The sequence below is a fragment of the Cebidichthys violaceus genome, unplaced genomic scaffold, assembly GCF_023349555.1.
Source record: "Cebidichthys violaceus isolate CVI_PGR_0920_01 unplaced genomic scaffold, fCebVio1.0.p SCAF_10, whole genome shotgun sequence".
NCBI lineage: Eukaryota > Metazoa > Chordata > Actinopteri > Perciformes > Stichaeidae > Cebidichthys > Cebidichthys violaceus.
This window is the reverse complement of record NW_027176263.1, coordinates 15400294-15425293: the sequence shown is the minus strand read 5'-3', so window position 1 is coordinate 15425293 and position 25000 is coordinate 15400294. Positions and strand designations below refer to the sequence as shown.

The following is a 25000-nucleotide window of genomic DNA, read 5'->3' as shown; positions in this document are numbered from 1 at the left end:
GACAGGTGCCGTATACGGCGTCTCTACGTTACTCCTCTGCAGTCCAAAACTTCCCTTCACTGATTGCACAAAACCAAGAGGGCGACAACCAAAATGCCAAACTCGAGGATTCAAAACGGCAGTCCACAAAGCACCGTGTGTCGTCACGACGACTACGTCCACCTCTTACAGACAGCCTGCGGTTGTGCTGCGGTAGCGTCGGCTAACGTAGCCTGCAGCCACTAGCCTCATTTATAATGTAGCGGCCCTCAGCCCCAACCAAAGCCCACTCAAGTGACACCCACTGGAGAAAAATATGAAATGAATACAGCAAAATGTACAGCTGACCTACAGCGCTTTACTTCAGCACAACCGTGGGAATGAATCTTTGCTCATGACAGACGCTCAGTGAGAGGATCGGTGACTCACTTCACACCAGATTCTACCATCACATCCACACTGATGCAGACTCACCAGATTCCAGCAAATGCATGAATACTTCAAACTTTTACGCGTCGCCTTTTCTCCCCCACTTTCCCCTCCCTCCCTCCCTCACACCAAACCGCTCAGCTCTTTTCTTTTTTCACCAGCACAGCTGAAAAGCAAAAGAAACAGAAGACTGGCGCAGGTTGAGATGAAGCGGTGGACTGTGGGGGGTGGGGGGGTGGGGGGGGGTTTATGAGTCTGCGTGGATCAAAGGGCCGAGGCAGAGAAATGTGGGCGCTCACACAGAGCCGACAGGAATTGGCTGGTAAATGCAAAGTTCCTACTTGATGCAGGGTGCCAGTTAAAAAGAAAGGGGGGGGGGGGGGGGGGGGGGGGTCGTTCCCCTCCTTTACTCCTGGTGATGCTGTTCGGATGAACTTGCCCAACCTGTGGCTTATTATTCATATATTTATTTTTTATAACTCTGATTTGTTTGAAAAGTGCAGTTACACAAGAAGGTGAAGGATTTAGGAAATGAGGAGACGGAAGGAAGGAAAAATGGAGCGACGGAGCGACGGCGGTCGGAGGGCGAGAGGTTAAAGAGCGACTGGTGATAATAATAGAGAGGCGCTGGAGGTGTGTGGGAGCTCCGGGCTGCTTATTTAGTTATGTAAGGGGCAGAGCCGGGCCAAGCCGGGCCCGGGCGCTCAATCAACGGGCTTGTTTTGAGAAATCTCCGGTATTTCCACTGTCAAGACCGACATGTGTTCAGCACATGGCCGGCCGAAAACATAAGTGCCCCCCCCCCCCCCCCCCCCCCCCTCCCCCCTCTCTCTTCTTTTTTCTCCTCATAAACTGGGTCACAAGCACAATCCCACCATCTGTCAGAGATCGCTCGCCTTCGGTTTCACATTCCTCCGCAGCAGAGACCCCCAGCCGGTCTCACACACACACACACACACACACACACACACACACACACACACACACACACACACACACACACAAGGGGGATGGAGCTGACTTCTGTCAACAATCAGTCTAAATGGAGAGCGTGGTGCACAGCCTCACCGGCAAGCGCTGCGGCGGGGTCGTCTGTTAAGTCTATAAAGTATTCACGGGTCCGGTTCACAGCAAACCTGGGGGGGGGGTGGGGGGACTGGGTGGGTGGGTGGGTGGGTGGGGTTGGAACACAGTTGCTGAGCTGATCAACTTTCCAGCAGGCGGCTGACATCAGCAAAAAGATCGTCATCTAAATCCCAATCAAGTCTAGAAGAGCGAGCACAGACCACCGTTCAAATGGTTTCCTCTCAATATGAGAGCTGAAACACAGCAACATTTCTGAACTGAAGAAAGTCAATGAAGTCATTAATTCAGTATGTATATTTAAATGACCATGCTATGGTCAATTATTACCCTATAATGTATAAAATCTTACCTAATGACGGTTTTTCTATCTACTTAATTCCCTATTTTGTATGTTTTTGACTGAACGTTGATGTAAGATTTCCGTTCTCTCGACATGCAGCACACCGTCACAAAGTGCGCCACGTGTTCTTTTCAGAGGAAGTCGCTGCTGAACGTCTCAGGCCAGAGAGAGAACACTAGTAGTGATAGTTACCGATCATCTGGTAACCTTGTGACACAAACACATCAGACTGAGAGAGTTGTTGTTGTATCCTGAGCGAGAGGCGTCGACCACTCACCGTCCAGCAGGCTGATCTTCGGCCCACAGAGGCACACCAACACATCCAGAAAGGCTCCTCTGGTCACCTCACAGCCATTGCTTCTACAAAAGAAAGGACAAATCGGGTTTCATCAAATTCATCTTGGGTAATTAGTTGTGCCTTTAATAAACTTCCTCCTGCGTTGAAAGAAAGACACTTTTTAGAACCAAAAATGTCCCAAAGTTGAAGAGCTCACACTGCAGTCATTGATTATCTCCGGTTTGGTATCTATGGTTCCAGAAACGGGCTCATGTCTCACCACAAGCCGCTGAATTAGGTCATCGGACATTTTCAACTCAATGGAGTCTATTGGTTTGTGATTTGTTGTGATCTGAAGGGCTCAGGTCGCTTCCCTCATCCCGATCAGACCTCTTCTGTCTGTGTAGAGAAAACTCCAGCTTCATTTATTGGCTTCTTTCCGGCGCTTTCTGCCCACAAAGGTTTTGTGTATTGGGTCTCGTGGTTGTATCTCTGGTTTCACGAGACCCGGTCTCTAGCGTAAACTTGGGTGAGTTTAACTCGACTGCATGGACTCCTAAACCCAGACGGGTGGAGCACGAGGCGGATTTAGGGCTCCGGACCGACTGACGCAGGAATACATTTGAATCGTTCGTCTACATAAGAAGAGTTATTTTCTCAATATGTTACGTGAATGGTTGTTAACAAGAACAAAGGCGTAGATAAATGGAGTCAGATGTTGGGTCGACGGGTGCTGGAAGTGGGCTGTCCAAGGGGCCATTGGCTTATTTTTGCCATTCATCCATGTAACCATTGCGTTTACTAAAACCAGGGTGAATATTCCTGCATTTCCATAGATATAGATATCTTTCCAACATCGTGCAGCCCCGATTATGTATATCATCGAGAACGTAGCGTAACACGGTAAAGCCGTGTTCATCGGTTCATTTAAATGTAAAAGTGCCGAAATCAATGAATATTCGTGATAAATAAGCACGATCTCAATATTGATTAGAGATTGTGAGCAGTTAATGGGGTCCAGGCTGAGGATTTAACACCTTAACCTTGCCAGTAAACAACAAAATGAATGATTTTACAACACAGGTTTGTTATAATTTGATACTGTATTACTGTAATATTCTGTAATTCGTTACTCGGTCAGTCGATCACTGTTGGAACATGAGATGCTTTCCTCTCAATGAGGCGTTCCTGGGGTATTAAAGATGATTGCATTATAGATACTAAAGTGACATTAAATGTTTTTGATAGACACAACAATGGTTTCAGCGTGATTCCCGCGATCGGCCGACAGATGAGAGTCACTGACGGCCCGAACAACGAGTCACTGTAATCGCCGGGTCACCGGCTCGCTCAACAGGACGCCGACGAGCGTTTTCATTTTGAATGAGGGAGCATCACATGAGGCGCCCCCCGGCTGTTTGCAGATTGGATTAACTCACTTACAGTCGGTGGAAACAAGCAACGGCTCGAAGAAAAGAACAGATTTACTCCGTATTTGTACATATAGTAACCGATTCATTATTAATTCACTACAGTCACCATGTAGAATCATCCGCATGCTATCATTTGTGAATGTTGACAATGTGTTGCATCTCCTTATGGCTTAAGTGGAACAGCGTGTGTGGGCCGTGTGAAGTGTGTGTTCAGTGCGTTCAATCAAGGGTATGACCACAGCTCTGTGAAAGCCCGCGAGTGTGTGTGTGTGTGTGTGTGTGTGTGTGTGTGTGTGTGTGTGTGTGTGTGTGTGTGAAGACAAGGGAGACAGTGTGTGAGCTTGACGTCACATTGTCATCACTCGGATATTAATAAGACACACGCTCCCACACAAATCCTCTGTGCACACGCACACACACACACACACACACACACACACGATGGAGCATGGGAAGAGGGCTGGGGGAAGAGTGAGTGTGTGTGTGTGTGTGTGTGTGTGTGTGTGTGTGTGTGTGGCCAAAGTGAGAACATATTTGGTCAGGGTAGAGTCCTGCCTGTGAAGTGGGTTGTGTGTGTGTGTGTGTGTGTGTGTGTGTGTGTGTGTGTGTGTGTGTGTGTGTGTGTGTGTGTGTGTGTGTGTGTGTGTGAGGTAAGATCCTGAAGCAGGCTGTAACGAGCTGAATCATTTGGTCACAGTCCAAACGACTCCCTGGAGAAGTTCTGAGAGGTTGGTACCGGGACCCAAGAGCCGGCAGCGGGCGACGTGACGAGGCTGTCGGTCAACGCGATGGTGGTCGGCCACGACAACAGAACGATGCTCCACTATGCGACGCCTGTTATGAATTTTGCATTATATTCTCTCTCTCTCTCTCTATGCTTCACCTCGTTATTGTTGCGAATCAACAAAAAAAAAGAAAAAGAAACAACATGCTTGCAAATGTCTGATCTTGTGTTATTGTGGTATAATAATTCAAATGTCCATACTTTGATTCTGCGCCGGGTCAAAGCGTGCATTCCTCTTACTTTCTGTCCCCACCAAAGCATGAAATATCAGGATTATCAACTACTGTTAGTGGCAGCATCTTAAAACAGATTTTAATAATGTTTCTTTATCGTCTCCTTGTTAAAAGTCCTTTCTCCTCGGCTGCTGTCATGGTAACTTAAGGCGTCTTCTCACGTTGTTATTCAGCCTTTGTCTGATTTGTCGTTAGATTAGACGCTGTGTGAGAACAGTCGACTCATCAGATTTGCCTAAATATTGTGGCCACATGGATATTGAAACATACGCGTCGTATTTGTCCGTCATTCTCTCTCCTCAACGTTTTGTTGGATGATAATTTTGTGCATATTTGTTTTTCTTAAAGCAATATCGTCAGCAGGGGAATTTCACTGCCGCCACGAAGCCAAAGTCAACTGCAGTGAGCCACATGAGTGTCTGCAGTCTGCAGACCAAAATGACACAACACAGAGACCCAACGCTGACTCAGAGCGGACGGACAACGCATTCCGTGTCCGTTTCAAATGAGTGGTGTTCTGGAAGGGAAAGGAGCGTTGTCTCTTTTCCAGAAGCAGAGGTTCGTCTGACCTGCGGCGTCCTTAGATCTGGGCGCCGGGGCTCCGCATGATCAAACGGACGGGCGGCGGGCGCGCTCCGGTGAGCAAGAATCCGCCTCGTCATCTTAATAAAGGCTCATCAGTGTAACCAAGCGCGCCTCGCGGGGCTAGTGTTGCTAACCCCGGCGACCCCGGCGTTATCCGCAGCGCGGTGGAGACTGGAGACCCGGGCCTGACCTCGGCCGGGCAGGAGGGGGCCGGCGGGGGGGTAATCTGCGCCCCATCTTGAGGCCTCGATCTCGGGTGAGAGAGGGGCAGAGGTAGAAGGGGGAGGGGGGGAGAGGGGGGTGGTCTGCGGATGGGACAGCAGGCGGTCGCTTTGAAATGGAAGCCCGGGCAGGACATGAAGCGGACACGGTCGGGGAGGGGATGAACGGTGAGACAAGGAGCTATTCTTCTGGTGAGCCGAGTCGGGAGGGCAGGAGGGATGCTTATCTGTGCGTGCGTGTGTGCGTGTGTGCGTGTGTGTGTGTGTGTGTGTGTGTGTGTGTGTGTGTGTGTGTGTGTGTGTGTGTGTGTGTGTGTGTGTGTGTGTCTAGGATTACCGAGAGGCGAGCCACATGCGTCGACGGAGGCCTTCGGTGATGCCGCTTCCTGCTGGCAGGGGTCTGTGCGAGTCAGTCTGGTAGGAGCGCAGCAGAAACAGCACCTGCGTGTATACACACACACACACACACACACACACACACACACACACACACACACACACACACACACACACACACACACACACACACACACACACTCCTGAAACGCCATACATGTGAGCGCCGTCACCTATTACATTTATACACCAGCTGATGTCAGCACCATTTGTGAGAGGCGTGTTCACAAACTACAGAAAGTGGAACAACGGGGCATGTCGACTCTCCTACAGCATGAGGATTGGTTTGGCATTGAGGGTCACCCTCGCAGTAAAAAGGTCCATGGTTCAGCTGGGGCCCTTGGGTGTGGAGGAGTACCAGATTCTAGCGCTCTCCTCATTGGGAACAAGTGAAGAAAAAGACGCTGGCGCTGTTAGATGTAAAAAAAAAAAAAAAAAGAGGACGTTTCCCCCCCATTGAAGATGGAATCACTCGTTTTCGTCGCGGCTGATGTGACAGCGTGTGACGGAGCCGGTTCGTAGCAGGTGGACTGGTGGTTGGGAGTGTTCAGAGGCCAGGACTCTGGCTGGCTGGCTGGCCTGTGTATTCTGGGCCTTGGTAAGTATACTCTTTAAAGTCGGGGCCACGGCCACAGACCAGTAGGAAGCCATTCATTACCCAGCGCAGGGAAGGAAACGTGGGGGAAAAACCAGGCCGACCACGTAGCACCAATCCTGGCCACCGGGTCCTGGCCTGCCCCTGGTCTCTCTCTCTCTCTCTCTCTCTCTCTCTCTCTCTCTCTCTCTCTCTCCCCCCTGCCGTCTCCACGCCCAGGCGACACCCACTGGCTCATCCAAACAGCCTCCACACCCATCCCCTGTCCATCTCCCTCTCGCTGTCCCCCCCCCCCCCCCCCCCCCATGCAGCCCATTCCCAAACCCAATATTGGACCTTTCACGAGTGACTCCCTCTGTCAAAAACAAAACCGGACCTTCAGGACGGGTCACACTTGAACTAGTCTCTGCAAATATTTGCCGAGTTTCTAATTGACCTACTTAAATCTCATGTGACGCTTTTGGCAGATTCCCAGGTCGATGCGTCGAACAATGATCGCTTGATGCATCTTGTGTTTGACCAGGGAGTATTCCATGATAGTGAGAGTGTCCCATCGCCCTGTTTGCTCAGTAAAGTGATACTGGACCACAATAATCTGGATTAACTATGTTCTGTTTTTGTTGGGACTCTTAAGCCTTAAACTCTTGAACCTGCTGGTACGCGACCAAGCAGGACACGATGTGACATGCGGCCTTGCGGGGCGTGCTCATGTGTCCGACGTGACGTTAAACTCAACAACAATCACGTTTGAGGCGACGCTTCTCAGAATCGTGTCTAACTTGGTTTGTTTTTGTTGCTTACAGGCTGTTGAAACAAACCAAAAAAAATGGCCCTCAGTTCAGTTGTTGTTGCATCCCGTTATGAAATTGGTTGAGTCATTCAGAAGCACAGGGCGGCACCGTTGCCAGCGCTGGTTCCAGCGTCAGTCGCTTCTCCACGGCTCCACCTCATCCACCGGGTTGGGAAGTCCCTGCTCGGGACGCTCAACTGGCTCGATCCAGCCATGGAAGAAACCCGGAATATTTATAGAAAAAAGGCCGCCTCCCTGTTCCTCCTCCTGAAAGACAGCAGAACTACACCCCGTGTGGGAGGAGACGCTGGGATTGGGTCGAGCTCAAAATGAATGGGAGACGTTGAGGCTGCAGCACAGAGACCTGCTGCAGCCTCGTTTTTTTGTTCATCAAATTTCAGGACTTTTTTGTAAAATTTGGATTTCTTTTTTCCCCTCTTGGTGTTTGTTCCGAGTACCACGATGAGGCACCGTGCTTCATTTAGTACGGCTACAAGTACTACACCTGTAGGAAATGTACCATTATTACCCCTTCAAACCCAACTGCCACACTCTCTGAAACCCTCTTCACTGAAGTCCACTTATTCTGACGTTTAAAGGGCGCCCTGGGTTGAGTTTTCCGTTAAATAAACAACGCGTTTGCGCGTCCTCGTGCGTTTGCACCCGACACAAATAAAATCAGCAGCCACACATAAACACACTACTCTATTAAGTCAAACAACTTCACAGGGTACCTTTAAAATAAGTTCAGATGTCATATCTTTTAAATTCAAAGTAAACATAATTGTGTAGGTGGTGAAGACCTCGTTTCTCTGTATTGTACTCAAAAATACAGTTTCAAAAATAGTATTCTTGAGAAATATTCCTCATTATTTAACTTTATGTACACTGATTCTCTTGTTATTCATTTCAACTTTAAAGCAGCAACAGTATCTAATATCTGCCTCTAAATGCTCCACTGTGTTCAAAAACTAATCGCTAACGTTGCCGTTTCGTACTGAGCAGGTAGTTTACAGTGTACAGTGGGTTATAGTGTACAGTGGGTTACAGTGTACAGTGGTTTACAGTGTACAGTGGGTTATAGTGTACAGTGGGTTATAGTGTACAGTGAGTTATAGTGTACAGTGGTTTATAGTGTACAGTGGTTTACAGTGTACAGTGGGTTATAGTGTACAGTGGGTTATAGTGTACAGTGGGTTACAGTGGTCAGTGGGTTATAGTGTACAGTGGGTTATAGTGTACAGTGAGTTAGTGGTCAGTGGGTTACAGTGTACAGTGGGTTATAGGGTACAGTGGGTTACAGTGGGCAGTGGGTTACAGTGTACAGTGGTTTACAGTGGTCAGTGGGTTATAGTGGGCAGTGGGTTACAGTGGTCAGTGGGTTACAGTGGGCAGTGGGTTACAGTGTACAGTGGTTTATAGTGTACACAGGGTTATAGAGTACAGTGGGTTACAGTGTACAGTGGGTTATAGTGGGCAGTGGGTTACAGTGTACAGTGGGTTATAGTGGGCAGTGGGTTACAGTGTACAGTGGGTTATAGTGTACAGTGGGTTATAGTGTACAGAGGTTTACAGTGTACAGTGGGTTATAGTGTACAGTGGGTTATAGTGTACAGTGGGTTACAGTGTACAGTGGGTTATAGTGTACAGAGGTTTACAGTGTACAGTGGGTTATAGTGTACAGTGGGTTACAGTGTACAGTGGGTTATAGTGTACAGTGGGTTAGAGTGGGTTATAGTGTACAGTGGGTTATAGTGTACAGTGGGTTATAGTGTACAGTGGGTTACAGTGTACTGTGGGTTACAGTGTACAGTGGGTTATAGTGTACAGTCGGTTATAGTGTACAGTGGGTTATAGTGTACAGTGGGTTACAGTGGGTTATAGTGTACAGTGGGTTATAGTGTACAGTGGGTTACAGTGTACAGTGGGTTATAGTGTACAGTGGGTTATAGTGTACAGTGGGTTACAGTGGGTTATAGTGTACAGTGGGTTATAGTGTACAGTGGGTTACAGTGGGTTATAGTGTACAGTGGGTTATAGTGTACAGTGGGTTACAGTGGGTTATAGTGTACAGTGGGTTATAGTGTACAGTGGGTTACAGTGGGTTATAGTGTACAGTGGGTTATAGTGTACAGTGGGTTACAGTGGGTTATAGTGTACAGTGGGTTATAGTGTACAGTGGGTTACAGTGGGTTATAGTGTACAGTGGGTTACAGTGTACAGTGGGTTATAGTGTACAGTGGGTTACAGTGGGTTATAGTGTACAGTGGGTTATAGTGTACAGTGGGTTACAGTGGGTTATAGTGTACAGTGGGTTATAGTGTACAGTGGGTTACAGTGTACAGTGCCTTATAGCTGAAACACCTGCTGCTGCTGCTGGATATGGGGTAGATGAAAGCAACGGTAAAGCTGCTCAGTAGAGGTGAGGGAGACTGAACAGCTGGGTGAAAACTCTGTGTTGGTCACTACAAGTTACAACTTTTGCTAATTTGATCCATTATCAAAGCTAACCTTGGTAATTTTGAGAAATTATCAAGATCTGGATCACTTTTCAAAAGTGACAGTCCAAACCCTTCGGGCCTCCCTCCAAAGCCACTCCCCCAAAATGATCGTAAAGAATGTAAACAACGAAGATGGCTATTGTTAGCACTCACCGCTGTTAAGCTAACAGCTGGTGGAAGACTCCAGTGACGTGCAGGTAGACAGGTAGACAGGCAGGTAGACAGGCAGCATAGGCTTATTACAGTTTTTGCAACAGCTACAAATACCCGATTTGTTTCTGTTTTTGTCGGAGCATTAAATTTACTGATTGCTGTCGGAATGTAATATGAACTTCTACAATATAAAGATATTGATTAATGCAGCTTTAATTTCCTAATATCCTTTCTACTGTATGACCATAGCAGCACAATCAACCCCCCTCTGGAGCTTTGGGTTGCAACTTTGAGCAAAAAAAAAAAAAAAAAAAAAAAAACTTTGGTGTGGCAGTGCTAAATATGAAAAATATCCTATTTGTACGCCTTGTTTTCTAGTGAGGCTTTTAACTGCTTGTGTGTGTGTGTGTGTGTGTGTGTGTGTGTGTGTGTGTGTGTGTGTGTGTGTGTGTGTGTTGCAAGAAGCCTAGCTCCTCTTTTGGGTCCGGTAAAAATAGTGGTGGTGGATGTGAGGTCCCTTCAGACTCTGTTATCAGCCTGCCCTGTCGTCCCTCCCACTGCCGCAACCACAGACTGACCACACGCTGCACCGAGCACAGGCACACACACACACACACACACACACACACACACACACACACACACACACACACACACACACACAGACAGACACAGACAGACACAGACAGACACAGACAGACACACACAGCAAGTGCAAATAATTGCACGCCAATTCATGGCTCACTCCAGTAAAAGGCATGCACAAAGGAACATATAAATCGGAATTCACATAAAACCAGATAGAGGTTGGGCGAAGTGTGGACGCGCCCAATTAGGCAAAATGAGATCCCAATAAAGACGGGCTAAATATAAACGGAAATAAACACACTCTCTTGCTCTATATAGCCGTATCCCTGTGCAACCAAAGCTTGCACATGCACCCTAGATACCGAGTCATACTCCCTCACATATGCATTTGCACCCACCCACCCACCCACTCACACACACACACACACACACGGGCGTGACGACCGAGTCATTTGGTATGTATGATTGTGTGTGTTTGGAAGGGTGACGTTCAGCTTAGCCAACTACTCCTGCAAGTGTCTCCTAGAGCAGTAGAACGTGAACCACTTCAAGCACACCGCTAGAAAGCAGGAGGGACGACCACGGAGCCGTTGGTTCTGTTGGGTTTCTTACACTCAACACAAGAACAACGCGGTGCAACCTGTATGGGTGACAAAATAAGATTCTGCAAAATGATTTTCTTTTTCTTTTAGAAATCTAGTTGTTGCTGCAGATTATGTTTCTAAAAATATACTACATTTGAGTGGGGGAAATGAATTCTTGACCTCAGACGCAAACGACGCAACGAAAGCTGTGAATGTGGTTGAAAGCTCTGAAAAAAAGCCAGTAAGTTGACCTTGAGTTAGGTTTGTGCTATTGGATTTCTGTGAAAATGGAATTCTTGGCCTCAGAGACAGTCATTCTATAAAACAATTTAAACTCAAAGTCCACTTACTAGCTTGTTTTGGGGGCTTTCAACCGCATCTTAGAGTCTTCATCAGAGGATGGAGTCGGCTTAGCAACCTCTATGATGAATGCTGTGAAAGGCAATAGAAAGCTCTAGAAGAGCTAGTAAGTGGACCTTAAGTTTAAATAGTTTTATTGATTACTATGTCGGTGGAAAATGTATCCTTGACCTCAGAAATATGAATTCAATACAACAATTTAAACTCAAAGTCCACTAACTAGTTTTTTTGGGGGGAACTTTCAACCAAACGTAACGGTCTTCATCTGAAGATAGAACTGGCTTCGTTGTCATCATTCGACCATTTCAAAGTATGGAACTTTGCAAGCAAACTATGATGAGTGCTATGACGTGCAGTCAAAAGCTCTGGAAAAAAGCTGGTAAGTGGACCTTGAGTTAAGATAATGTTGTGAATCTACTACATTTGGTAAGGTCAGGGACTTAAACTGGGGGTCCTTGACCCCCCCTAAGGACTTTGTAAAGAATTTGCTGGTGGCCTGTGAAATTGAGTGGCGCTAAGGATTAGAAATGGTATTTTCAGATTAATACTACCACAAGGATAAAAGTCAATGGTTAAAATAATACTCAACGAGGAAGGGTGGTACACATAGTGTCCAACCCTGAAGTTGTCTGACTGTGGGAGAATACTTTTGCTGCTGCCAGAGGAGAGGAGACGCTGGTAGTTCTCCAGCCTCCTGCTCCTCAGTCTCGGTCTCTTTGAGCCTCTTGTTGTGGAAATACACAAAGGATTACGTCTGTCGACTTGGCCACAGCTTTAATACTTCTGGCCGGCATCGGGCGGCGCTAGGCCAGCTGCCGGCGCGTGTCGGGAGTCCGGTGTCGGGTTGGGTTAGTTCCGACGGGCTCGTTAAGCTCGCTTCTGGTTGTGTCAACAGAGGTTCGGGGCACGCGGGAGCGGTTGAAGGGACTCCAACGTGCTTTAAGAGTGGTTTATATCAAAGACCAGGGCCTCGCTCGGGGCCATCCACGGGACTGGACTGCCTCAATTCAAACCGATAAAAAAAAGGGTTTCATTCAAAAACCAGTCAGTTGTGTCTTATCTGCTTGTTGCTGGAATATGTTATTATTAACTTACGTTTAACAGAGAACCTACAGTAACTGTTCTATTGACAAATGCTGTTCCGTCCCCGTCCCCCCTCCCCCCGGCAACGCTGCAGGGTCTGTATCTGCAGATGTCTAGACACATCAGCATATGAAACTGACATTTCATGGACTTTCATTCCAAATGAATCTCTTTGATCAGATCATTTGTCCGTGGGGACAAATTAAGCCCATGTGATTCTCTCACATCCAAGCCTGTTAGCTGTGTTGTACCATCTCTTTTAGAGAACTGTCCTCTGGGCGGAATACAAATGCCACACAGTAGATGATCTCTATAGACATATACAGTACGGGGAGGTTGAATCTGGAGGCAACGGGACAAGACTTTAGCATCAGAAGCGCTCTGGTGTGCGTTTTGAGTGGGAGACGGTGGCGCGCGTTGGCCAAAATAGACGATAGCCACCGGCTTTCTATTGGTTTAAAAATAACGGTTAACTGAGTGTAAACTGGATAATTGTGAAAGAAGCTGGTCCGTGGCTAGTTACAGTTGCTAATCGGAGTGTGAACAATAACCACCGCACAAAGAGTTCATGAATATTGACCCGGATAATCATTATCCCAAAAATATTGGCCGTAGCCACCAAAGGCTGAATCGTCATCAGACAGATAGTTGATGGGTTCTGAGATTGCACAATGGAGGACTGGTCTCTTGGCTAAACTATGTGAATTTGTGTGTGTGTGTGTGTGTGTGTGTGTGTGAGAAAGTCAGCAGGGTGGTACAGTAAGCCCCCGGTAGCTGTGATGGTTCCCAGCTCCACACTTGGCCCACTAACAGTTGTTCTTTGACAATAACAGAGGAAGTCATTTCTCCATCCAGCAAAAAACATCTGCTACCTGTTACACACACACACACACACACACACACACACACACACACACACACACACACACACACACACACACACACACACACACTCAAAGCACATTAACTTACATTAGGCATCTCCCAAGGCCCAACTCAATGGCCTCATCGTCTCAGCATAAACACAGGCACACACACACACACACACACACACACACACACACACACACACACACTCACTCCCTTTTCTCTCTGTGCATTCATTCTTCTGGAGTCTCAGACCACACGGCCTCTATCTGTATCAGTGTGTGTGTGTGTGTGTGTGGCTCCCCCTCCACACGTACGCTGAATGGCCACTATCTCTGCTTTTCTATGTTTAGACCACTTCACCTGCATGCAGCTAATAACCCCACACACCTGCTATCTATAGCCCGCTTACAGATGGCCACTACAGATATGCACAACACTATTAGGGCTACTTGCATAAACTCTCAAAGTGGTGCAGGTGTGGGTCCAAAACCTGGATGTGTCAGCATTTTTTTGCACTCCGCGTTCCCTTGTCAATGTTGTTTTTGAATGGGCATTCGGTTAGACGCCTGAAATAAGGTCTGTGTTTAACGTTAGCTTAAGAGATTTGAACCTTTTGATCTACGATGTCAAATCCGTCAGTAAATACCCCTCTCTGTAATTTTGAAGCTTTTACGTGGCGGTTGCTGAGTAGCTAAATGAGACTACAAAACGTCAAGCCTAGTCCCCCTTCACAGCCTCGTGGGACCGTGCTGTCGCTCCTTTACAGGCTAGCGTTAGCTTTTCACTTCTGACGATTTGCATTCACACTTCAAAAATCATAAAAGTGGCGTTCATGTGTGAGGATCATCTTGCTGAATGAAACGTGTAAGTATCACAAACGCTTGTTTGCCACAGAGATTCTTTCCTGCAATAATCCAAAATCCGATGGTGCCGAGGGAACCAGCGCGGTGCCCACTTCCTGGGTTGGTCGACAAAAAATACGCCAGTCTGACGTAAAACAACCGATGATTTCAAAACAAGGACATGTTGTCAACATGTGTTGAGGTGAGTCTCTTTCTTATATTGAGCATAGATGAGGTGTATTCATCGATCCAGTGAAGCAGTGTGTAGAACAGAATCTCTGTGGCAGACAAACGTTAACGGTACTCCGACGTTTCATCGTCCTTTTATGATTTTTGAAGTGCGAATGCAAATCGTCACACAGCTGGATCTCACCCTCTGCGTACGGGAAAGGGAGGCAGACGGAGCGAGTGGAGACACGGGAGGAGAAGATGGAGTCTCAACAGGAGGGACAGGAAGCGGAGGAACGCGGCGACGGAGAAGGAAATAGATGGAGACGGGGGAGCTGAAGAGGCCGATCGGGAGACATCTGGGGAAGAATCGGCACGCGGCGGCCATGACAGGAGGGCGAACGAAAATCCACTCTCCTCCTAAAGAATCTCCTCTCCGCCTTTAAGAGGGCCACCCCCCCCCCCCATCCCACAGCGGACCCCCCCCCCCCTACAGTCCAGACCGCTATCAAACCATAAGCCATGAAGGAAACAGTGCAGTTCTCTCTCATTCTTTGAGTTGACCCTTCAGACCCGGTTCTTGCCGCTCCGCACCCCACCCTGCTCCCACAGCGACCCCCATCAGGGGCGCTCAATAAAAGGCTTGGGGGGGGGGGGGGGGGGGGGGACTCTCCCTCTCCCCGTCTCCTCTGCGTGTGTTGATATTACCGGCAGACTGTTTGGTTGTGTTTGTCAGAGTGTGATGACAGAACTAAACACTGGCATTTACCCTGCGATAACCGCCTTGTCTGGACAGGCTCTGTGTGGAAACTGTGTGTGTGTGTGTGTGGGACTGACAGAGGATGTGTGTGTGTGTGTGTGTGTGTGTGGAGGCCCGAGGGTCTGTATCTATAATCTCTGCGTGGGTGTGCACACATACGCATGTTATGATAAGCACTTTAGTGATTGCGTGTCATATTTTGTCTTTCTTGAAGTGAAAACCACTCGTGTCCAGCTGTGGAGATGTTCATGTTTGAACTAGGATTGTTTAAGTCATTCATAACCTTTTTTTTTTTTTTTAAGTCACTCTAAAACGTCTTTGCGTTGCTTTTTCTGCACCGAGGCGTGGATGTGCTTTAGGACGTAACCGTGGTCAATAAGGAAAGGAAATAAGGTTTTATCTCCTTCTCTTCATTCACTCACACACAGCAACCGCCAACGTGGCGACATATTATACCTTCAATCTGTCAATTATTGCTGCAACTAATCAAGAAATCCAGGCTGAAGGCAACGTCTCCAGCAATTCCTTACATTTGAGAAGCTTAGCGTGTGTGTGTGTGTGTGTGTGTGTGTGTGTGTGTGTGTGTGTGTGTGTGTACTATGTAACTGTAAGCAACATACTTCAGACTCCTGCTTGGACAATCAGGGTTTGATTCCACTAAATAAACACTTGTGGTCATTTAAGAGACTTGTGATTACAGCCCCCCCCCACCGAGTGTTGTAGCACATACGAGCGTATTGGTTTACGTTGACGTGTGTGTGTGTGTGTGTGTGTGTGTGTGTGTGTGTGTGTGTGTGTGTGTGTGTGTGTGTGTGTGTGTGGGCACAGACCTGCAGCAGAGTCCCGTGGAGGTGGTTGTGCTGGATTCCGGGTCCGGGCTGCGCGGGGAGCTCCTGCAGCAGCGCGTGGACGGTGGACGGGACCTGGGTGACCAGGACGAAGGGGACGAGGGCCCGGGCCGCCATCTCTCTGGTCCGGTACACCGCCGAGCGGGCCGCACCTGCTCAACGCACAAACGCACCGTTAGCGTCACGGAAAGTTATTACCATCATGGAATAAGGAATAGCTGCGCATGTTGTCATGATGTCTTGTATTACCTTGTATGTTTGAGTTAATGGCAGAAGTATTATCATTATTTATCATCATAATGTTAAACTACAGCCACATTATGTCAGGGACAAATTAGATAAGATGGACTTATTGAATTTGGACAGCTTATGTGACATCTCCATCTTTCTCCCTCTCTCTACAAAGCAGCTGAAGAGCTGCCAGGCCAGCGGATGGCTGACACACAACCATAGCTATAAAGAGAATAATCTGCTTCATAGCTACACATATATATTCTCTTTCTTCACACATAAACACGCACACTCGTCATTTACAGTGTCTACCGGTGAAGGCCAGCTACCCACGAGTGCCGGCTAAAATTAAACTTGTTTACAAGCAGATAGTCTTTCCTTATCCAGTGTCATAACACCGTCATAAGTGACACGAGGGGAAGGACACGACCGAGACCTGAATGAGATGAGGAGGAGGGGGACGGGACGGGACGGGGACGGGACAGACATAAAGAACAAGTCACTGTAGGAAGGAAGGAGGCGATCTCAGCTGAACTGCTGAACCACTCGCACACAGCGAGCTGCAGCTCAAGGTCGACTCCTCCGAATAACCTGAACCTCCGTTATGGCTCCCGAGGTGCTGCCAGGACAGCGGCTGAACGGTCTTCGGCAGACTGACATTGAATACAGGTCACATGGGGGCACAGCAAAGACCGTGCTCACATATGGGCTGGGGGGTGGGGGGGGGGGGGTGGGGGTGGGGGGTGGGTGTGGATAAAGTCCAAGGAGGACGAGGTTTGAGTTGGCAGACAAGAGGCTTGAAATCAATATGGACTTCAACAAAGAGAGGACTGTTTGGAGCAACAAGTCAACAAATGTTTTTCCACCTGCTGTGAGCGTGTCTCCCACGCACACACACGCACACACACACACACACACACACACACACACACACACCTATGGCCAGACAGACAACCCTCGCACCAAACACAGACAACAGTTTGCATTCCTGAGCTCCTGCGCGCCTGTACAAAGTGAATTTATGTACACACACACACACACACACACACACACACACACACACACACACACACACACACACACACACACACACACACACACACACACACACACACACACACACACACACGGCTAATGTCCATCCCCCCCCCCCCCCCCCCCCCCCTGGCCCATTTGAGGCCCATATGTTAACTATCCGCGCTAATTTCTCCCCATTGAAACACTTTTGCGAAAGGAAATGACAGTTTGGAAGAGTGTAATTGTAGAAAGCGGGCCGTTCCCCTGTGGGGTCAGCTGCAGACTGACTTGACTGGCATGGGACAGACTCATCTGCGCCTCATTTCGGGACGCTGGGAGAATTGTTTCCACCGCGGAGGCCAGTACCGTAAGCATGCCGGCTAAACGAGCCCGAGCAAACGGAGTCCGTCACTGAGGAGCGTTAGGAGGGGAAGTGGTGACGTAGTTAAAGTCATTTTGCTTCATTCAATCATTCATTCGAACAGGATGTAGCCGAGCGTGATCCTTCTTACTTCTTCAATACAGTAAATTATGCTCCATTTAGAGTCAAACAGACCATAAAGCGGGGTGTGCTTTAGGGCGGGGCTACACGGCGATTGACAGGTACCTGAGACGTAGACGGCGTCTCTACGTCACTCCTCCGCAGTCCAAACCTTCCGTCCACTGGTTGCACAAAAACAAGATGGCGATGGCCAAAATGCCAAAATGCCGAACTAGAGGCTTTAAAACCGCAGTCCACAATCCAATGGGTGACGTCATGACGACTGCTTCCACTTCCTACACACAGTCTTTGGTTCACATCCGCAAGGGGTCCATGCAGACGTCTGCATGCAGCCCCGAAATTGTATGGAAGCAGATAAGTCCACTCCAGCAGCCAGCCGACGTAATGTAAACACGACCGCACTGCTGGTACATCCGTGTTAGTGTTGAGTACATCGAGTATAGAAATTAATTATTTTCGTGATGGTTGCAGAGGCGTTTCCAGAAGCCAAAGCGATGTCTTCAAATTGTTGACCTTCAGGTTGAAAGGTCATGAGATGTGGAAAGATACTCTCAGTGGGGAAGCTGAGGGAGTGTTTGGCATTTTGTGTTGGTAAAAATACTATATATATATATATAATATATATATATATATATATATATATATATATATATATATATATATATATATATATATATAAAAATTGCACCACTTTTCACCAGGATGACTAATTGTACTGATTTTGTCTAATTTATAGATCCATGGTAGTTAAATCTATAGTAGTAAAACATCATATTTAAAAATATCCAAAAGTGTCTGCTTTGAGGTGTGAACCTGTCGGAATAATATATAAATACAACGTTAAGGCCACGATAACTTAAACTGGACGAGAGTCTTTGTTAATAATAACTTCTGTTCGTTATTCACAGTTTACATTTGGAATGTTTTACGATGTTTCACCGTCCTCTGTCAGTGTCCCCGCAGTGATAATATCGTGAAGGAAATGACAGCGGCCCTTTATGAAGCCTCACTTTGGTTTGTGCCCACCACCGTGCCCTTTCACAAGAAATGAGATACGAGCCAGCGAGGAAAGGTAAGGAGTGAGGAAGGGAGGGCGAGGAGAGATGCCTGGGCTGGATGTCACAGGACGTAAATCTAACTATCTCAGCACTGTGAGGCTTCAGCGTGAAGGCAGAGGGAGAACGAGGGAAATCATCATCCGTCGTCATCGTCATCGTATTTGAAGGCTAAATGCTGTGTGGTGTGGTGGGAGTGTGACGGATACAGGGGAAGAGTTATTAGGCACCATGCTCCGTCCTGTCAACGGAGGAGCTGCATCTGATCCTTGGAGGTGGCGGGTCAGATCACATGAGGAGGAGGACGGGAGGGGGGGGGGGGGGGGGGGGGGAGACAGTCGTCGGCACTCCTCATCAGACACGTCCGCACATGCACCGGAGAAGATGAGCCGGGGGGAAAGGGGGGGGGCTTGGTGAAGACAAACGCGGCTGGAGCCAAAGAAGTTAGAGCCTGGGTCTATATTTAACATGTCCAACATGTGGGCTTCATTTGGGTGATGAGTGAGCGGCATACCTTCTCTGACAGTAAGAGTCAGCCAGCAAGACGGAGCCCAGGTTGTCGGCCGGTTAGCGCTGGGCTCACAGGAGACGGGTTGAAAGAGGAGCTACTCTAAGAGTCACTAAAAAGTGACTGGTAAAGGCTGGTAAAGCAGAGCAAGTGATTGGTTATTTTCAGGAGGCAACCTCCGGTTCTGAAAAGTGAAGCCAATGGGGAAGTGCCTTAAAGTTGCAGTCTTTCTAATGGCCATCAGGGGGCGACTCTACTTCTCTCTTGATTTATTCCCTCAGTAAACATTGTAAACATGAGTTTATGGTCTCAATCTCTAGTTTACAGTCTTCTTCAATACAGCATGATGTTCATTTAGTACATTATGAAACATTTAGAGTCAAACAGACCGTAAAGCAGGGGATGCTTTAGGGCGGGGCTACATTGTGATTGACAGGTCGCTATGGCCAAAATCCAAGATGGCGATGGCCAAAAAGCTTTACTGGAGGCTTCAAAACCACTGTCCACGAACCAATGGGTGACGTCACGACGACTACGTCCACCTCTAAATAAAGTCTGCGGCTATTTCAGGCAACTTTGCACATTTGCAGCTCCAGATGGTTCATGTTTTTACAGCCCAGCCCCTCTGTGACCTCACTTCACTTTCCATTCGTCAACTTCTGACCCGACCGTCATTTAGGCAAACAGGACGAACGCAGGGTCGCAAATATAGACAGTGTCCATCGGGCGTCTTTTAATGCCGGCTCCTCCGTGTCGATGTGTCCTTGGGTAAGACCGTCATGGTTAGTTAGTTAGTCCTGAGGTGCTGGTGGTACCTTGCACGGAAGCCCCCTGCCATCGTGAATGTGTATGAATGGGTCTGGATGGGTGAATGAACAAATACCCGCACAACTGCTGTTATCTAAAGCGTCAGTGGAGCATTCCGACCTCAAGGTCTCGACACAGTCCGGGTGTAAAAAACAAACCTGAACCTACGAAACGAAAAGCTCGTTACACTCACGAACGCTTTTTACCGTTTTAATCATGTAAAAGCGCGTCTGGACACACTGTGCCATATTGGATGTTTTACATTTGTTTGTTTTGAACGTGAGGAAGATCACATTGTGACACCCATGTTGCCGGCATCCCATCACCAGCTGTGTTTGTTGAGGCGATGCTAGAGGCGACATCTCCAAACCCGAGTGTTTTTTTCCCTTCAATGACAAAAACCACTTTGCAAATGTGACACAACAGATATTTGATCTAATAGTGTACATGCTCCTCCTCACGCAAGAGGTGCAAGCTCCAGTTCTATTTGCAGGTGTGGCAGATGAACACGTACCAATAATATTTGTCGACTCCTCCATCCTCGGAATGTAAAGACAGCAGGCTGTACCCACGGTTTCCCCACTCGCCTCCGAGGCTTTACTCCCCGGAAAACAGCGAGTTCGGGGAAAAAAAAAAACGGTCGCAATCTAATCGCCCATCGCGACGGCAACAACACAGAATCCCGCCGGAGAGACTAGACCCCGAGACGAGAGAGGTGTTTTGACTCAAGCGTGCAGAAACGGACAAAAGGTTTCTTACTTTTTGTCAGTTTTTCTATTTGGTGATACATGAACTGGATTCTCTGGTGACGTCACAAAAACGGTACAGACAGGCGTTCATGTGAAAGACGAAGAGGCACCTGTGCAAACAAAACACCCCAAAAAAAACACGCACATGTTTTGACTGCAGGTGTTTTGTCTTGCTCTATACTTAGAAGTTCTGGCTCAGAGAAACCATGTTTTGAGAGGTTTATCGAGGCTGGGAGAGCAGGTGTGTGACCCTCCCGGGTCCGACGTTCTCCCGTCACAGTGTTTCTTTCGAACCTTTATAGAAGCGCTGGAGCCGACTGTAAAAACACTCTCGTCGATAGCAACGACATGAGGGAGGAGGCCGCTGATGAGGACTCTCGGACTGCTGCTCTCTCGGAGCAGCTAGGACATGAAATACGTCCTCGAGGACCCTTCGAGGGGTGATTTATGATGTATATGTGTATGTGTACGTGTGTGTGTGTGTGTGTGTGTGTGTGTGTGTGTGTGTGTGTGTGTGTGGTGTAGCACTGACACCCACCTGATGATGAAGGGCATGAAAGGAGCGAGTCCCAGAGGTGAGGAGGATCCATCCATGGGGAAGGGTAGAGTCGACTGAGCACCAACAGGAGAAGGAACAGACTGGGGTGAAGCTTCACCTGACCGCTGTCACTAAACACACACACACACACACACACACACACACACACACACACAGTTAGATTTTAACAGTGCAACACGATGATGCTGTTCGTTTGCATTATTCTCAGACACACCTGAAGGCAAAAACGTGCTGCGAAGAAGCAAGAAGACAACGAGTGCAAACACCATAAACCAACCTAAAGTCAACGTCTCATGTTTTCAGCTTTGTGACGATGCATCTTCCAGCAGACCCAAGAGGCTTTGTAAATAGTTTAGATTAAGAAGTAGGAGAATTTTCTAAAAACATAAAAGGAACACTTCACCCCTTCGTCACAAACTTTCAAATTCATGATCAACACATCTATAGATACGTGGTTTTCCCTGGACAGGAAGGGGAGGGAAAACCGTGGAGTACAAAGTACAATGTTTACCTCTGAGATGTAGTGGAGTACAAAGTACAACGTTTACCTCTGAGATGTAGTGGAGTACAAAGTACAATGTTTACCTCTGAGATGTAGTGGAGTACAGAGTACAATGTTTACCTCTGAGATGTAGTGGAGTACAAAGTACAATGTTTACCTCTGAGATGTAGTGGAGTACAAAGTACAATGTTTACCTCTGAGATGTAGTGGAGTACAGAGTACAATGTTTACCTCTGAGATGTAGTGGAGTACAAAGTACAATGTTTACCTCTGAGATGTAGTGGAGTGCAAAGTACAACGTTTACCTCTGAGATGTAGTGGAGTACAAAGTACAACGTTTACCTCTGAGATGTAGTGGAGTACAAAGTACATTATTTACCTCCGAGATGTAATGGAGGAGAAGTAGAAAGTTGCATAAAATCGAATAACTCAAGCTTAACACACTAAGATAAGCTAAGCCAGGCTAAGCTAAGCTAAGTTAAACCAGGCTAAGCTAAGATAAGCGCCTGCTAGCTCTAGCTTCACACTGTATTTAGTGCATCGCCATAACTATCACCCATAATCAAAATTCCAAATCAAAATTGAGCAGGGCTGCATTCCTACACATCTAAAGCCACCCACGCTCCGGTACAGTCATCTCCTCGCCCTCCCTTGAGCTCCCTCTTCTCCTCCATCCAACCCTTGTCGCTGCCAAATGAGTCGCAATGGAAACCGTCCGTCTCTGCCAGCGGTTTCACAGTTTCACTCTGACACACTCGCAGTGAAGAAAGGACTGAAGGGAAATGGGGATTAAAAGAAACTCCTGACTACAGTATAAAGAAAGGAAAATGACTGTTTGAATCTCAGGTATCTAATAGGGAGTAGGGTCATTGCTTTGGCCTTCAGATCTGTTTTATTCCTTGTCCCGCTGTCAAGAGTCCAGCTCTTTAAAAGGATGAAAGCGGAGATCAAGCCCCCCAAAAGGTTCAGTGAGTTTTATATCTGCTTGAGTACTTTATCCTGAAGTTAAATAAAACCACTCAAACTTTAGCAGAGTTAGTTTAGCAGCGAGTACGGTGAAAATGTCCTCCTATAACAAGGGAACATATCCTCCTATGACAAGGTAAAATATCCTCCTATGATAAGGTAAAATATCCTCCTATGACAAGGTAAAATATTCTCTATGACAAAGTAAAATATCCTTCTATGACAAGGGAACATGTCCTCCCATGACAAGGGAACATATCCTCCTATAACAAGGGAACATATCCTCCTATAACAAGGGAAAATATCCTCCTATGACAAGGTAAAATATCCTCCTATGACAAGGTAAAATATCCTTCTATGACAAGGGAACATGTCCTCCTATGACAAGGGCACATGTCCTCCTATGACAAGGGCACATGTCCTCCTATGACAAGGGAACATGTCCTCCTATGACAAGGGAACATATCCTTCCATAACAAGGGAACATGTCCTCCTATGACAAGGGAAAATATCCTCCTATGACAAGGTAAGATATTCTCTATGACAAAGTAAAATATCCTTCTATGACAAGGGAACATGTCCTCCTATGACAAGGGAACATATCCTCCTATAACAAGGGAACATGTCCTCCTATAACAAGGGAACATATCCTCCTATAATAAGGGAACATATCCTCCTATAACAAGGGAACATATCCTCCTATAACAAGGGAGCATATCCTCCTATGACAAGGTAAAATATCCTCCTATGATAAGGTAAAATATCCTCCTATGACAAGGTAAAATATTCTCTATGACAAAGTAAAATATCCTTCTATGACAAGGGAACATGTCCTCCCATGACAAGGGAACATATCCTCCTATAACAAGGGAACATATCCTCCTATAACAAGGGAAAATATCCTCCTATGACAAGGTAAAATATCCTCCTATGACAAGGTAAAATATCCTTCTATGACAAGGGAACATGTCCTCCTATGACAAGGGCACATGTCCTCCTATGACAAGGGCACATGTCCTCCTATGACAAGGGAACATGTCCTCCTATGACAAGGGAACATATCCTTCCATAACAAGGGAACATGTCCTCCTATGACAAGGGAAAATATCCTCCTATGACAAGGTAAGATATTCTCTATGACAAAGTAAAATATCCTTCTATGACAAGGGAACATGTCCTCCTATGACAAGGGAACATATCCTCCTATAACAAGGGAACATGTCCTCCTATGACAAGGGAACATATCCTCCTATAACAAGGGAACATATCCTCCTATAATAAGGGAACATATCCTCCTATAACAAGGGAACATATCCTCCTATAACAAGGGAGCATATCCTCCTATAACAAGGGAACATATCACCCTATAAAAAGGGAACATATCCTCCTATAACAAGGGAACATATCCTCCTATAACAAGGGAAAATATACTCCTATAACAAGGGAACATATCCTCCTATAACAAGGGAACATATCCTCCTATAACAAGGGAACATATCACCCTATAACAAGGGAACATATCCTCCTATAACAAGGGAACATATCCTCCTATAACAAGGGAACATATCCTCCTATAACAAGGGAAAACCTCTCTTCTCATAACTCTATTCAATAATAACACACACAGAGAACAATCCGCTGGGACTGACATACATCTGCAATTTGGGAAATGTAATCACAGCCCAATTAGTAAGAGGTCCGATGTGTTTATCGTCACAGTTTAGTCAAGCACAACGGGACAGGATGTGATGTCAGAGAGGCAGGACATATTAGGCCTCGTTGGGATACAGCTGGAGGCAGGAACACTTGATGAAAGAGAGACTCCGCTGCATTTAATGACGATCTCAAATCTCATGTTGAGCTCTTCCGCGAATGTCCGCCCTCTCTCCCCAAAACTCCTCAATCACCTCCAGTCCCCGAGTGTTTGGTGTAAAGGCAATTTGTGTCGAACGTCTTTTAAAAGAGAGTGGAAACAGAACGCCGACCTTAAGTGTTTGCGTTCTTCATTCAGAAAGCAGTGAAAGGGAAGAAGCCCCAAAGTAAACTAAAGCTTAGGTTTGCCATTTAGTCAGCTGGCAGACAAATAAATCAGCAGCTTTGTTTGGGGAATTACAGAAAGCTACTTGGAATATGATGTGAGAAAACAGCTTTCTCTGGAAGTGAAGGCAGCGGCCGATAAGACTGTTTGCGCCGCAGCAA

The 25000-nt window shown here is 47.0% G+C and overlaps 1 protein-coding gene across 1 annotated transcript in view; it reads right to left on the bottom strand.

The window, feature by feature from the left end:
• Positions 1 to 25000, bottom strand: part of LOC137885138 (tRNA (32-2'-O)-methyltransferase regulator THADA-like) — a 78412-nt gene that overhangs the window by 26470 nt on the left and 26942 nt on the right. The window contains 6 exon segments of the mRNA XM_068727292.1: positions 2112 to 2194; positions 5705 to 5808; positions 15888 to 16049; positions 16051 to 16057; positions 21313 to 21373; positions 21376 to 21443. Coding sequence (XP_068583393.1) covers positions 2112 to 2194; positions 5705 to 5808; positions 15888 to 16049; positions 16051 to 16057; positions 21313 to 21373; positions 21376 to 21443 — 485 coding nt within the window.